The 14,526-nt window shown below is 36.4% G+C and overlaps 1 protein-coding gene across 1 annotated transcript in view; it reads left to right on the forward strand.

The window, feature by feature from the left end:
• The window catches only part of Acss3 (acyl-CoA synthetase short chain family member 3), a 171,750-nt gene that overhangs the window by 148,041 nt on the left and 9,183 nt on the right, over positions 1–14,526 (forward strand). The window contains exons 12-13 of the mRNA XM_028873024.2: positions 6,789–6,870; positions 8,915–9,037. Of these exons, the coding sequence (XP_028728857.1) occupies positions 6,789–6,870; positions 8,915–9,037 (205 nt within the window). The remainder of the gene's footprint in view (positions 1–6,788; positions 6,871–8,914; positions 9,038–14,526) is intronic.

Here is a 14,526-nt window from a genome sequence, read left to right on the forward strand (position 1 = left end):
AGTCCTAGACAATAACAGGGCTTTTGTCTAAAAACATTCCATGCTTAAACTGGTAACAATGAGGAATGGTGTCTTCCATCTGCTTCCTTAAATAGAAATTTTAATACGTGGATTCTGAGTTCTAGATTTTATTATAAATTATGAAGATGCAATATGCCAAGACATGATAGAAATGGATTCCTCTTTTGGTTAATGGTGAAATTATATATTTGAAAATAAAATACTATAGTAGATGTGTAAGGTAGAGTAGATGAGGAAGAAATGAGCACACACATATCATTTTTCTCATTAACGACATAGCTTTGGAAGGTTTTGTTAATAAACTTACTTTTAGACTTACATTTTACTAGCCATACCAATAAACTTAATGGGTCAATTGGAAACTTTTCATGTACCCCAACGTTTGCTTAACGTGTACGTGTAGGGTGTTTCACATTTAGAAGCAGTGTCACATGGAAAAAAATCAAACAGGAGCCCAAGCCTCCTAATCATCTTCCATTTGTCGTAGACCAATTATAGCATTATAGAAGTCATTTCTGTATGAGCGACCACATCAGAAAGCATTCTAGTGATTGTCCAACTACTGTGGGCCCTAAGGCCAAGTGAGCAGTGTTCCTGTGTCTTATTGTTTAGTGCCAATTAATTTCATCATTTATAGAATTTACATTTCTCTTAGAAGAGAAAATTCACGTCCACGTGGCTGTTAGAAATTCTTTTGATTTTGAAGCATACTGCAGCCAGTTAATTTAGTGAGACAGTTATGGTGTATGGGTTGCTAGGCATACAAAATGCTCATGAATTTTAGAAGGTGCTCCTATAATTGCATCCAGAGTCCTAATGTGCAGAAATAAAACTGTGAGTCAGTAATTTCCGGACAACAGAGAACAGTGCATTTAAGAAGATTTTCACTGCAATTGCCTTCCTTCAAAACACAGTGCTCACAGTTATTAAAGCCATTGGTCTCTGACTCTCCCTTTCTCAGGGGCATACATTTTTTTTCTTTCTGACCAGGTCTGTTGCTGCTATGGGAAGTATGGTTTACCCACTCGCTGCTGTGTTCTTCTGACCTTGTCCTGGGGCAGTGGGAGGATGACAAGGAACAGGGTGAAATTGTCCGAATGGCTTTTACTTCGCTGTCTGCCAATTTCTCATTCTGTGGATATTGAACTCCTGACCTTTAATGATGTTTGTGGACATTGAGACACTTTCACAGCAGCTATTCATTTAGTGTGCCCCCCGTCTGGGGAAAGCACCAGGAGAGCTTCCTTAGGTTATATCCTTTGGCTAAAAACAAGTAGGCACAAGGTTATAGTCCTGCTCTCTTCTAAATCTCAGATCCTAGTATTAGTATGATCCTGTGATAACACTGCTGGGGAAATGAAGAGATAGGCACTTTCCTCAATTTTGACAGGAAACAAAAAGTAGCACTAGCAATAACACAGCTAGAACCTACCCAGTCTTGGTTCATACAGAGAGAAGGAAATATTTTTAGGTCTTCTCTTCTAGAAATAGAAAGTAATTCATATTCAAATCACAAGGAAAACCCTCACTCTGGACCCTGTAGGCATTACCAAGAGGGCCATGAGAGTTGGATTCGAGAATTCTCCAGGAAACAGAAATGAGGTCTTCATTTCTGAAGTCCAGGTTTTCTGAAAAGAATAGAGAATAAAGTGCATGCTTCAAGGGGATTAGGAAGCATCGGAGAAGGGGAGCTTTGTATTTCAGATAACTCAGGACCATCTTCAGCAAGTGATATTCTAGTCTTGCTTTTTTTTTTTTTTTGAGGCTGTGACAATTTTTATTGATAGCAGTTAAGACTCTTTATACCCTATCAGAAATAAGATACAGCAATAATTTCCAGGATCAATACAGTTGTAGTTGCCAGGATACAATGATGTTTGCAAACCTTACAGAGTACACAAGATTAATGTCTAAGACCAGTTGTCCTGTCGAGCTTCCATGCTTCCTTGACTTCTAAGAAACACATAGTTATCATCATCATCATCATCATCATCATCATCATGATGTCCTATCACCATTATCATCATCATCATGTCCTATCACTATCATCATCATCATCATCATCATCATGATGTCCTATCACCATCATCACCATCGTCATCATCATCTGTGGGGAATCTTTGAGTTGGCCTGGTCAAGCTGCCTTGAGAGGCATGCATCATAGGTTTTTCAGGTTAGAATCCATGGCTCCTAGGACACTGTGTGCCTTCAGTTCCTGAGAAACTGATGCATTCCCTTGGGCATTGAAGCATTCAGGCTGCTTTGTGTTTCTCTGTGTGTTCCCTTGGAAGTCAAGGAAGCATGGAAGCTTGACTAGTCTTGTTTTTTAATGATCATACTCTGGACTACTCACACAGCAACCACTGGTGCCTTCGCTATTGCTATTTCTTTTCCCATTCAATAGGGTCTCTTTGGAAAGGGTATTACCTGAACTAAACTACTAAATTGCAATTAGAGAAATTAAAAAAAAATAATCAAATGTCACTCTGCTTGCAAGAGTTAGGGCAAGCATCCAGGGTAGTAGAATTTGAAGGATGAAAATCACAGTAACAAGGTCCTTTGAATATCTTCTCGCCTCTCTTTCCTTCCAGCCCAGCATGTTCTTTTCATTGTAACTATAGAAAGTGTTCATTTGTAAGACATCAGCAAGAGACACCATTATATCATTATTAAAGAGGGAAGAATTGCGCTTCATGCTGGATAATATTTAAGATATCAATAAGGTTAAAAAAATTGTTTGGAATACTATCAAAGAAAAGTCTCTGTCTTGTCTCTGGCTTCTGTCTGGATCTAATGCTTCATCTATGTATGTATGATCTATCTATTATCTTAATGTATGTATATATCACAAATGTTTTCAACTCTGAAACTTTTCTGCTTTTCTGTAGTGTTATTATGAGACCTCCTCATGGGTCTCTGTTTAGACATGTTTTTCAATAATCAAAGAAACACATCTGAATGCATTGAGATATCACATCCTGTTAGTGAGGATCAGAGAGCATTCCCCTCCTTCATTTCAAAATAGTGTTGGACTTGCAAACACTTAAGCTGTTTTCTTGAAGTATTTAATTGACTCAGACACCCCCATTTATTATTTCTAGCAATACACATCTTAAATAGGGGTATAAAATTTCATTCTGTAATCTTCTAGAAATGCAGAGTTCAATTTACGGCTATTAAATATTCTTACCAAAATATCTTGGGCATTTTCACTTTACATTATTTAACTCACTTGGAGAAGTGATATAGTATAATAATATATAAGATAATAACAATGGAGAAAGCATCCTTAATTAAGATTTCCTCCTATTTGTATTATTAAAATGCTGAATTTTTACATTTCCCTTTATGCCATAATCTCCATGCATCAGTGATCATAGTTTATATTATTATATTATTAATGCATGACATGCAGGGTGACAGGTAGCAAGCACTGGGGAAATAGCAAGTGAAGTAACTGAATGAAGGAAATGAATGCAGGATTTAACACCAGTGTGAATTTGTGAACGAATGTAACAGCTGAATCATTCCTCTGATGTTCTTTCATTTTTCATACCTTCATCTTCCCCCCACAAACCACTTCCTGCATTGAGCTATGAACCAGCATCTCTCCTCATTAAACACAGTGCAATTAAGTGTAGAGCAAACCAGATGTAGTAGCACATGCTTTTAATCCCAGAACTCAGGAGGCAGAGGCAGGAGCAGGTGGATCTCTTGAATTTGAGGCCAGCTTGGTCTACCTATGGAGTTACAGGCCATCTAGTGAGATGTGTCTCATAAAAACAAACAAACAAAAAAGGTAAAGTCCCTAGATACTCCATTCATTCTTGTTTTACAGTCCCTTCTTACATTGCCAGAAATGACAATCGTAAGATAATTTGAAATATTTCACTTAAATACTATGCTTCATTACTAAATTTAGAATTTAGAATTTAAAATAGCAAAGTTGGTCCTTCATTTGAGCTTGTGGAAAACTGGTCATCGTTAGTATTCTCCGGCTTCCTACCATAAATACTGTGATCTCCTGGCTCTAACTCTTCCTGTATTGTTGTTATTGCTTTTCTTCTGTTTTCTTCTTCCTCTTCCATAAACTCTACCTTGATCATCCCACTTACCTCCAAGCCCTTTATACTTACTGAGACACTTATATCCATGTGGGCTTATCTTCAAGCTTTTAGATTTTAGACAGGCTTGCTATTTATTTCTTTGGTTTCGTGTGTGTGTGTGTGTGTGTGTGTGTGTGTGTGTGTTTGTGTGTGTGTGTGTGTGTGTGTGTGTTGTGTGTGTGAATTACCAATTATCCTGCCTTTACCTTCTAAGGGTTTGAATGACAGATATTAGCCACGCTACCTCACCAGACCTTGCTTTAATCAACATACATCATAAAAGATGGCTCTACTTCTGAAGCTGCAAAACTCACACTCCCTGTCTCTCTACATCCTGAGTTAAATAAAACACGAGGGAGCAGCAATTGTTGGTCCTGAAAGGAGGCTGACACCTAATTCATGGTTTTCTTCGGGAATGAGGTTTGTTAGACAAGAAGGGTCTCAAGGCCATAAATCAGGCTTCCAGAGGAGAGAGAGAGAATGTTAGAACAAAACAGTGTGATATATGTGAAGATCTAACATGATGGGGCCTTGAAGGGAAGGGGAGGTTTCATTTTGAAACCTGGACAGGAGCTTCATTAGATAGAATAAGAGAGATGAGTGAGGTGTGTGTGAGGCGGGGAGGATTATGGGGAAGCTGTGCAGAGGCTTATGAAACAGAATTTCTGCTTTCCTGTAGATGCAGTAGGGGAGATGCATGTGTAGCAATGTGCTCTTCAGTATGCGCAGCTTTCATTATGGGAAATGTATGTGTAAATAGCTCGCCACATTCCTATGTTCCAACATACCTTAACTCTGTTTTCCTTACACCAATGTGGATGTCAGTCATCATTTATTATCCCAGCTTTATTTTCTCTTTTTCTCATAAGGTAACAAAGAAGTATGTCTTAAAACCACGTGTCTATCCAAAAATGATTTTAGGAGTTTTAGAAAGGGATCCATACCTCGATATATTTTGTGGGAGAAATTGGAAGTGATCTCTTCAATGTGAATCTGCATCGGGCTTATTCTCTTTTATTTAAGATAATCTGCCTCGCCCATCATTGCTGAGCCTCCCGGCTCTTTGTGGAATTTGATTTTCCATTTAACGTCTGTTTTACTTCTCTGCTTCTGGCATCTCAGTGACGCCCTTAACTTGATTACTAGACGTTGTTATATTCATGTTCTATTTCCGCGTTGAAAACTGACTTTTTGCAAAACGTTAACATGCTGATTTGAAACAAACTGATAAAGCAGAATTATTTACCTGGCAATTCAGAAAGATTAGTGTGGTAGAGCCATTTGGAAGCGCCTAGGGGCCTTAATCACCTTCAGCCTGCCGCCTTTAAACAGATTAAGTGATGAGCGGTCATGGTGAGGGCTGCTGCAGTAGCCATGAGTCAGCATTTCTGTAGCTTTTTTTTGCTGTTGTTTTGCATTTGGGGATTACTAAATACTTTCTTGTGCATTTTCTGTAATGACATAATGTCTTGAAATCGTAGCATATTCCTTTTTTTTTTTTTTTTTTAAGAGAGGAAATTAAAAGTCCTAGTAAGGGGAAAGTTGAGATAACCACGGGTTGGCTAAACTTGGTGGGAAAGGAAAGTGCCAGCTGGGATGCACACAGAGGTAATCACAGCTGCTCCCACCTGTATTGGCATATTCTGACATTTACGGGATTAAAATTCAGTGCCATGTGTGCCTGAGGTTGGGATGGCCTTCGGAACCCTGACCCCTCTCTCATCGTCTTGGCACTGAAAACACTGTGTGGGGCGGACGTGTCATGTGGCCTCATGTGAGCATTGCCCTCTCTGCTTCACTTTCACTTTTCTCAGTAATAAAATTGTTACATCATCACTTGAGTTGGTAAGTTTTTTTTTTTTGAACTAAATGACTCGAAAATCGTCATGTTGTATCTTATGTAAACTTCTAAACTATAAAGCCTCTAAAACTTTTCTGTGTCCAGAAAAACTATTTGAATCTGTTGATAGGCACACCTTATTGTTCCGATTTATATAAACACAGATAGATCGGTCATAGAATGAGGTTGAGCCTTTCTGTGCAAATAACTCTAATTTGGTAGTATAAAGAATGAAGTGTGGGATTGGTTATATAGAAAAGAAATATAGAACTTTATATTCCATATGTTCCATGTTTCCTTGTGTTCATTTGGAGTTATAAAATATGAAGGGCTTAATGGTTATGAAAAGAAAGAAGAGTATTCAGTGAAAGTCAACTTCAAAGGGGAGGGAGGAATAAGAATTGCAAAGAAAAGATTGTATGCTTACTACCTAAATGAAAATATTCTATTATGCATTATGCGGACAAATGTGAAAATCAATACAGTGGTACATTTGCAATTTTTTTCTTATAATAGAAATGTTTTCCTTAAATAATTCACTTACTTTGTTCAATATCCTGATGTTATGTTTATTAGAATTTCAATTGTGTGTGTATGTATGTGTCCTGTTAAGAAACTATTATAATTCTTAAATAATTGTGTTAAGATATGGTACTCTACTTGCCCTCAAATTAAACATGATCTTCCCAGAAAATTAATGGTCTACATTTGAATGAGGAATTTCATTATGTTAGCACAATGTAAAATAATTTTAATAGTTATTATTGACCATCTTTGTTTTTTTATTCATAGTAATTTCATATTCTCTGTGTTTGTATAAGGTTGCCATTACCACCTGGGGCTTTCTCGGGACTCTGGAAGAATCAGGAGGCTTTCAAGCATTTATACTTTGAGAAATTTCCTGTGAGAGCTTTAAATATTTTAATTTTTTATGTGTGTGTGTGTGTGTGTGTGTGTGTGTGTGTGTGTGTGTGTTTTGCCTGGTAACTTAAGCAACATGTTTCTAGTATCACAGATAAAAAAGAACTCTTTAGGTTTATACACACTAGTTTCTGGGTCTCATGGATAACAATGGCCAAGTCAGAATTATCCAAACAAGTCTCTAGACATACAAAGTTTTTATTCACTCTTATTAACTACAAATATCAGAATATTTAAAATTTTAATCCAGTAATATTGGACTGCAAATAATTGTGGATATTTTACTGGAATCCTCTGTACAGACTGAGAGCAAGCAACTACTCAGAGCTAGAAGGTCATTAGGACACCCTACTACACTTAAGGATATGAGTAAAAACTTGAATGTATTTTTCATCATATGATCTAGTTTTGACAGCCTTTCTTAATCTTTTTATTTTAAAATACCATTTAAAAATAAAGATATAGGTTCGAGACAGCATTCATAAAGCCCAGTCTCTCGCCCCAGTGACCCAGGTGACAAAACTTGTTTTCCTGTGTGTCAGGGTGCCATTCATCTGCCACCCCATGCCAAGGTGATGAGTCCTGTGTCATGGCAACACTTTGTTGACAGTACACATCAGCATCCTACCCTCACCTTGTCTTTATTATGTGCCAGGTAAAAAATGAATGAATGATGAGAATTTTGTAAAAACTGTGAGTCCAAGTACTTAGCATTCCAAATTCATTGTGTGTGAGTGAAAGATGGATGCCCTACTCAACCAGACAAACGACAAGGATTAAATAGCTTTCTTTAGAAAGACATCTCAGAGTCAACTGACCTCAACAGCCGAGATTAAACATTCTCCCGATCGAGTGTGGCAGAAATATTTGTCATTTGACTTGACTCCAGTCAGCCAATTCAGTCTATATGATGGGCCCCCAGTAATTCATCAGAGTACTGATACAATTCATTATCTCCTGATGATGGCAAGCAATATGTACACTTGGTTTTAGTATGATGGCCTTTAAGATCAGAAGTTCCCTCTGAGCTCCAGTGCATGGTTCGACTACATGAGGTACCTTGACAGTTGGCTTTATTTCCTGACCTCATGCCTCTCGTCTGCAAGCTTAATAAAAGCACGAGTCAATCAACTTCCTCGGAGCTAATGCAGGTTAGAAGAGAAGGGGATGAGGCTGGAACCAAACTAGTGTGCCCTTCACTCTTTCTCTACATGGCCTCTCATAGTTACTGTATGCAATACGAACAGTCATTCTTGAGGATGTGTGTGAGAAGCTGCCCTCCACTATACATACCAATTAGTAGAGTTCATTAAAATCTGGTAAGGAAGACTGTATGAGCTCATTTCAGAGAGAGTCACATCAGGTGTTAGAAAGATTAATAGATACGAATAGTCATTTGCTTACTCTAGAGGCTATGCTTAAACACAAGCATTGAATAAATTAGCAGTATTAAAGACAATAATATGTAGTTTTCTTCATATTTTTAATCCTTGATTCTTCCTTATATTGTGATTTCTAAACCAACAAAGATGTGTTACTTTGAGATTGGTGAAATATTATATTTCATATCGACTATTAAGTTTAACTGGGGCCTGAATTCAATCCCAATAAAAGTCAATAAACTAGTAATTTCTTTCTGTAATTTTATGGAAAATTTTTGAAGTAGATACAATTTGAGATCTTTATTAAAAATCCCTGTCACACCATAATATATCAGAATTATTGAGCCATCACATCTCCATTTAAAAAAAAAGTATTTGGGTTCGCAAATGTCAGAATTCCAAGTTCAAATACTTAAGTTGAACATATATAAGGAGAGTTTAACTTATTCCTGGTTGTTAGAGGAGCAAAAATATCTAGTTAGGATTCAAAACCAAGAGCAATTTAATCTTAAAGCTTGTGAAAATAGTCAAGTGCTCATAATGAATCAATTTATGTCACACTTTATATTTCACCAAGCTTTGAAAATGATCATGTTGTTACCTACCACTACATGCTAACTAAATATATACATTCTTATTTTCAGGGATACTATGACACTATGGATGCAGGCTACATGGATGAGGAAGGATACCTATATGTTATGTCTCGGGTGGATGATGTAATAAATGTTGCAGGCCACAGGATTTCTGCAGGTGCTATTGAAGAGGTATTGATAGATACTGCTCTTCCTATACCAAGTAGTGACTATGAACAGTGATGAACTGAGGAAATACTGAGGTTCAGGCATCTGGAAATTGACCAAACCTTCATTTGTGAGAAAGGCTAGGCTCTTCTCTCCCCAACCTCTACCTATCTGTGTCTCTCTGCCTCTTGCTCTTGTGTGGATTTTTCATCCTATCCACACTCCCTCTTTCCTTCCTATATGTTAGATGAGAAATTTTAAGCACTTACACATACTTGTTCCTTATGCGAATGCCTATGTATATTTACTGCTTGCTACCAGATACTTGACCAACTCTAGCATCATAGTTTAATATTCCTTCATAATCAGGCTTACTTTTAACCCTTAAGTGATTTAATTTTCTTTTTTTTACTCTTCAATTCCTTGGAATTTTTTCAGTGTAATTTATATAAGCATCCAAAATTGTTCTCTTATTAAATTTTTTAATTGAATAGGGTAAATCTATTTCATTGTATATTTGTATAGATTCTTGTATCCATCATCAGAAGATAGAATATAAAGAATTTCAACAGTGCAAATTAAATTAAATTATTATTAAATTATTTAACATCATCTTTATATTCTTACCATCATAACTCTTGGCAACCCTTGTTTTTTTTTTTTTTTCTACTAAGATTGAGCCTAACATAAAATTTCATAGAAGTAACCTAAATACAGTATTGCAACCTTTTGGGACTAGGGTCTTTATCATAAGATAATATGTTGGTGATCTGTTGAATTTGCTGTGGGTATCCATAATTCTGTTTCTTTAACATTTCTGTGTAGGATTACACTGTTCAGATGCCTGATGAGCTTATGTATCTATTCATTCACTGGACAAATGGATTGGTCTAATTTTGGACAATTGTCTATAATAGTATTACATATATTCAATTTCAGGTTCTTTGGTAACATTGCATTGCTATAGCCTATGTATTTACAGTATATTTACTAGATTATGAGTGTACCTATGTGTGTTTATGATAAACTGCCAAACACTTCCTGAGCAGATGCACCTTTTTGTACACACACTGACAGCATTTGACAATTATTTCTTCTTCTCTTTTGTAGGACTTGGAATTGTTATTACTCTTTAAACCTTTCAAATAGGTGGATAATAATACTTCAATATGTTTTATTTTTCATTGAGGTAACAATTAGCAGTGTTGAACAGCTTTATGTGCTTATTCATCATGCTTATATATTTTTTTTGATGGAGTGTCTGAAAAAAATATGCCTGCTTTGTTTTAAATGTCTTGATTAGTGCTTTAGTGATATGGTTTTTTCCAGTATCATTTTCTTTTTCCCCTCTGAATCACCTTAAGTTATCTGCCACACATCAGTTGATGATATTTGAGTGGTCTGTTTTAGGCTCACCTGTTTCATTAGTTGAGGAGGCTGTCATTTCTCCAGTACCAGGCTGGATTGATACTGCAGCCCTGAAGAGGATTTTAAGGTCAAATAGTATGTTCTCTGCACTTGCTGCTCTTTCTCAATATCACTTTAGCTGCTCTAGCTCATCTACATTTATAGACATGATGAAGCTTTCTATGGCTACGATGAATCCATTCACCAACGTTGATTGTTATAGCAAAACCCATAGGTATTAAATCTACAGAGTGCCTTGGGAAAATTTATATCTAAATGACTTTCACCTTCCATAACACACAATCCATAAGCTTTATGTACTTCCTCATTGCCATAGATATTCTTTCACATTTTGTTTTCATAATATAGTTTGTGAGCATATTTTGGCAGATCCATAGTCCATCATTTGATGTATAGCTATTGAAGGTAGAGTATATTTTTTACATAGTTTACAAGCACTCATTGCTAGTAAATATTTGACTTTTCAAAAATTTTAAGTATTATGCTATTTTGCTTAATATATGTATCTATTTCTAAACAGTTTTTTTTTAATTTCTAGGTATCTTGATATAGTCTTTGTAAAGGCATAATATTTGTGAATGTAGTTTCTTTTTTCTTTTTTCTTAATCTGAAGGTTCTTAGATTTATTTTTCTGGCCTTTGAGAACTGGATGAAATTTTCTATGTAATATAAGTGAGAGTGGCAAAAGCCAACAGGATGGCTGGGGGGGGGTAGACTTAATCATTTCCGTTTCTGGCTTAGATATGATGTAAACCCACCAAGTGAGGCTGTGGCAAAGTAGGGTTTTCATTGCTACTGTTGTTGCTTCTTTTGTTTTTGTTGTTGTTTTTGAATGTATACCTTACATAGAAGAGCAGGCAGCTGTCCCTAAACATGCCAAAGTCATGCTTTTCCTCATTTCACACCTGAAGTGTGGTGGTTTTTTTTTTTTTTTTTTTTTTTTTTTTTTGTCTCGAACACCCTCCTGTGCTCTCAGCTATGAGACATGAAAGTTCTGAGGGGAGGACTCTTGGTGAAATTTTCAGTGCTCAGACTTCCCCACGTTGAGCCTCCATCAACGTATCCATTTCATTTCCGGTTTTCCTCCATCTGCGCTTGGTCCTACAGAGTTTGTTCCAGGAAGGTGTGATTGTCTCTGTCCTCCTCTTACCTTTCCGTTTTCCAGCAGTGACTTACCCTATGCCCTCACTCTTTAATGTATTGCCCCCCCCCCAAAAAAATTGAATTATTTGCTTTGTCCCATGACTGGTTGCTGGGATAAAGGACTGACTTCAAAGCTTTAAAGCTAATCAGAGTCCAAACGTCAAGCCTTATTCACTCCGGCATCCTGTTCCCCACTAACTGGTTTCTGATGTTTCACTTGGCCATTCTCTTACCTGGGTTCATTCCACAGTGTCCTTCAGTATGATATCCACAGAGAGAGGACAGAGAAGGGTCTGTGTGAATCCTGGTAGGTCCTGAGGTAGAGCAGGTCAGGTCAGCAGAGATCCATTCTTGATCTTCATAGGTCCCGAAGGGAAGGCAATGAACATTGAGCCTTTCTATGCTTTCAGTGTGGGTAGAGAGAGACCCGTGTTCTCCCTCCTACAGGGTGTGCTCTTCTTCATGAGAAGAAAGGGGTTCAATTACTTGATGTTCAGTTCTGAGAGCTTCATGAAATGCTTCAGAAAGACTGGCAGTTTCCTTATTTATGTAAATTAAATATGTAAACGTCTATGACTGAGAAAGGTGTTATGTACCCATAAACCTTCCAATAGGTATTTTAGCTGGTTATATGTCATTGTGATTAAAAATGATAAAGTAGGGCTACGTAGTCCATTTATTTTATTCCTATAGCAGAACTCCAGAATAGTTCTTATACTGTAGGGAACAAACAAAGAAGAATTCAATGAAGAAAAAAGCTTGAGCTCATGTGATTAGCAATTCGTGTATCAGGATCAAAAGATTCAAAAGCCTCATTCTTCTCCTTTTCATTGGCAGGTTCATCTTCTCTAATGGCCATGCCTGACTTCAGGCCAAACTTAACAGCTCAATTTTTCATGTTATGATGACTTTACTCTTTTCTTTAGTGTCAGTCACTTAGTGTGATGTTTTTGAATTAAAACAAATCATAAAATGTCCTAGAACATGTGTCCATCATGTGCTATTATAATATCTTGTTATTAAATGGGAGCATTTTGTCATAACCTGAAATGGAAATTTTTTGCTTCGTGTATTTCAAAGTGCTGTCAAATGCTGGTTCTGCTTGCATGACTTTTTAATTTCTTGCTTCCAGAAGATTAGTGCCAAAATTCATATGCATTTCCTGTAGCCTAGCTAATCAGACTATGAAGATGATGTTTGCATAGCTTTTATCAGTCGAAGTTCTTAGTTTCCTTACTTTTAGCATGAAAACTGTTGTCTTATCCAATTATATGTTGGGGATTTTTCTGCTTCTGCTGACATCCTTCTCACACTGCGCAACAGCAGAATGTAGACAAGCTCAAATAAGCAGATAAAGTAGAAAAATAAAGAAAATGGGCCAGAGTTGTTGACTTCCAACAGAAATATTGTTACTGGATTTTAGAATATCTCTTAACCCTTGACTCTAAATTATCTCAATATAAATAAATGATTAACTTTTATTGACTATTTATGCTTAGCAAGAAACTAATCACTTCTTTTCACATCTGGCTCACCCTGCCCTTTTATTTGGAATCTCCTGTAGAGTTACTGACTTATTGGCATGTTCTGGCTTCTCATAAAATCTCCTAAAAATTAATATATGGCATGTGCCTGCAATGTTCTCTCTGATATTTTTACTATCTCTCATTGATATGCCCAGACTTACGATTTAGTTTCCAAAGTTTGCAGTGAGCAAGGCTGGAATGCTAACACTCTTAGAAGTAGATTGTGACACGTTTTAGTAAAGACTGATTTTTGTACCACACTCTTCAGCACATGACTTTGAATGCTATTTTACTATTATCTTGTTTTGCAATGGCTATAATTTGTGATAATCAGAAACTTACATTTTAGTAAGTATTTCAAAAGAATTTAAGGTTCTGAGTCTACCGAAAAATCCACTTCCATACGATAAGTGCTGATTTTTTAATATGATAAAAATACCTATCTTATTCTAGTTTTAGTAATTAAAACATTTTAATTTTTTTGAATTTTTATTGTTTTATTTATAGTTACATCAGTTCCTCTTTCCCTTTACTCCCTTTAACCACTATCACATATTTCTCTTCTCTTTTCATATATGTGTGTGTGTGTGTGTTCATAAATATATTCATATTCATATATATTTCAGAAACTGTTTAGTGTTGCTTATGTCTATATGAATTCAGGGCTTACCATTTGGTATTAGTTAACCAATTAGAGGGCTAAATAAAAGTTTTAAAAGGTATTCAATTAGTGAACATAAAAGCAGCAGACAGTTTATGAAAATTACTGTCAGAAATATTTAGAATAGTCTGTTCTTTCCATTCTTTGTACAAGAAAATGGAGCTGTCAAGTCATTTTTATAAATTTAAAAGGACATTATTTTTGCAGATCCCAGTACATGAAATAGCCTTCTGTGCCTACTTAGTAATAAGATCTATTTTAAACATGGATTAATCTTTGAAAGCCTAGCAAGGAGCTGGAGAACTGAGAAGCTTGGTGGAAGTTCAAAGTGTTCTCATGAAAATTGGGACTGAAAAGTTCTAGTTCAGGGTTAGTGAGACAACGTGAACAGGAGCCAGCATGGTCTCTCTCCCTTACTGCTGGGGACAGTGTCTGTGGAAAAGACATTGGACTCTCAGACTTCATTCTTTCACTTGTAGCAAAGACTTAAGTTTGTTAATTAATCTAGTAGCACCCCTGGGAGTATGAGAATCTGTTCTCAAAACACTGCCTGGAAAGCCTGGGGCAGAGGCTTTGTTAAGTTTCTCCCAGGGAAGGATATTCTGATCAAGTACAACATTTTCCAAGTTAGCTATTTTGCTTGTGATTTTAAGGATGACTCCAAGATAATCAAATATATTTCCATGTAATGCTATGTCCTCTCTAAAGACCCCTGGAGATTTCAGTTTTACCCAATATTAAATAAGTTTTATAGT

This window comes from Peromyscus leucopus, chromosome 18 (assembly GCF_004664715.2).
Source record: "Peromyscus leucopus breed LL Stock chromosome 18, UCI_PerLeu_2.1, whole genome shotgun sequence".
Taxonomy (NCBI): domain Eukaryota; kingdom Metazoa; phylum Chordata; class Mammalia; order Rodentia; family Cricetidae; genus Peromyscus; species Peromyscus leucopus.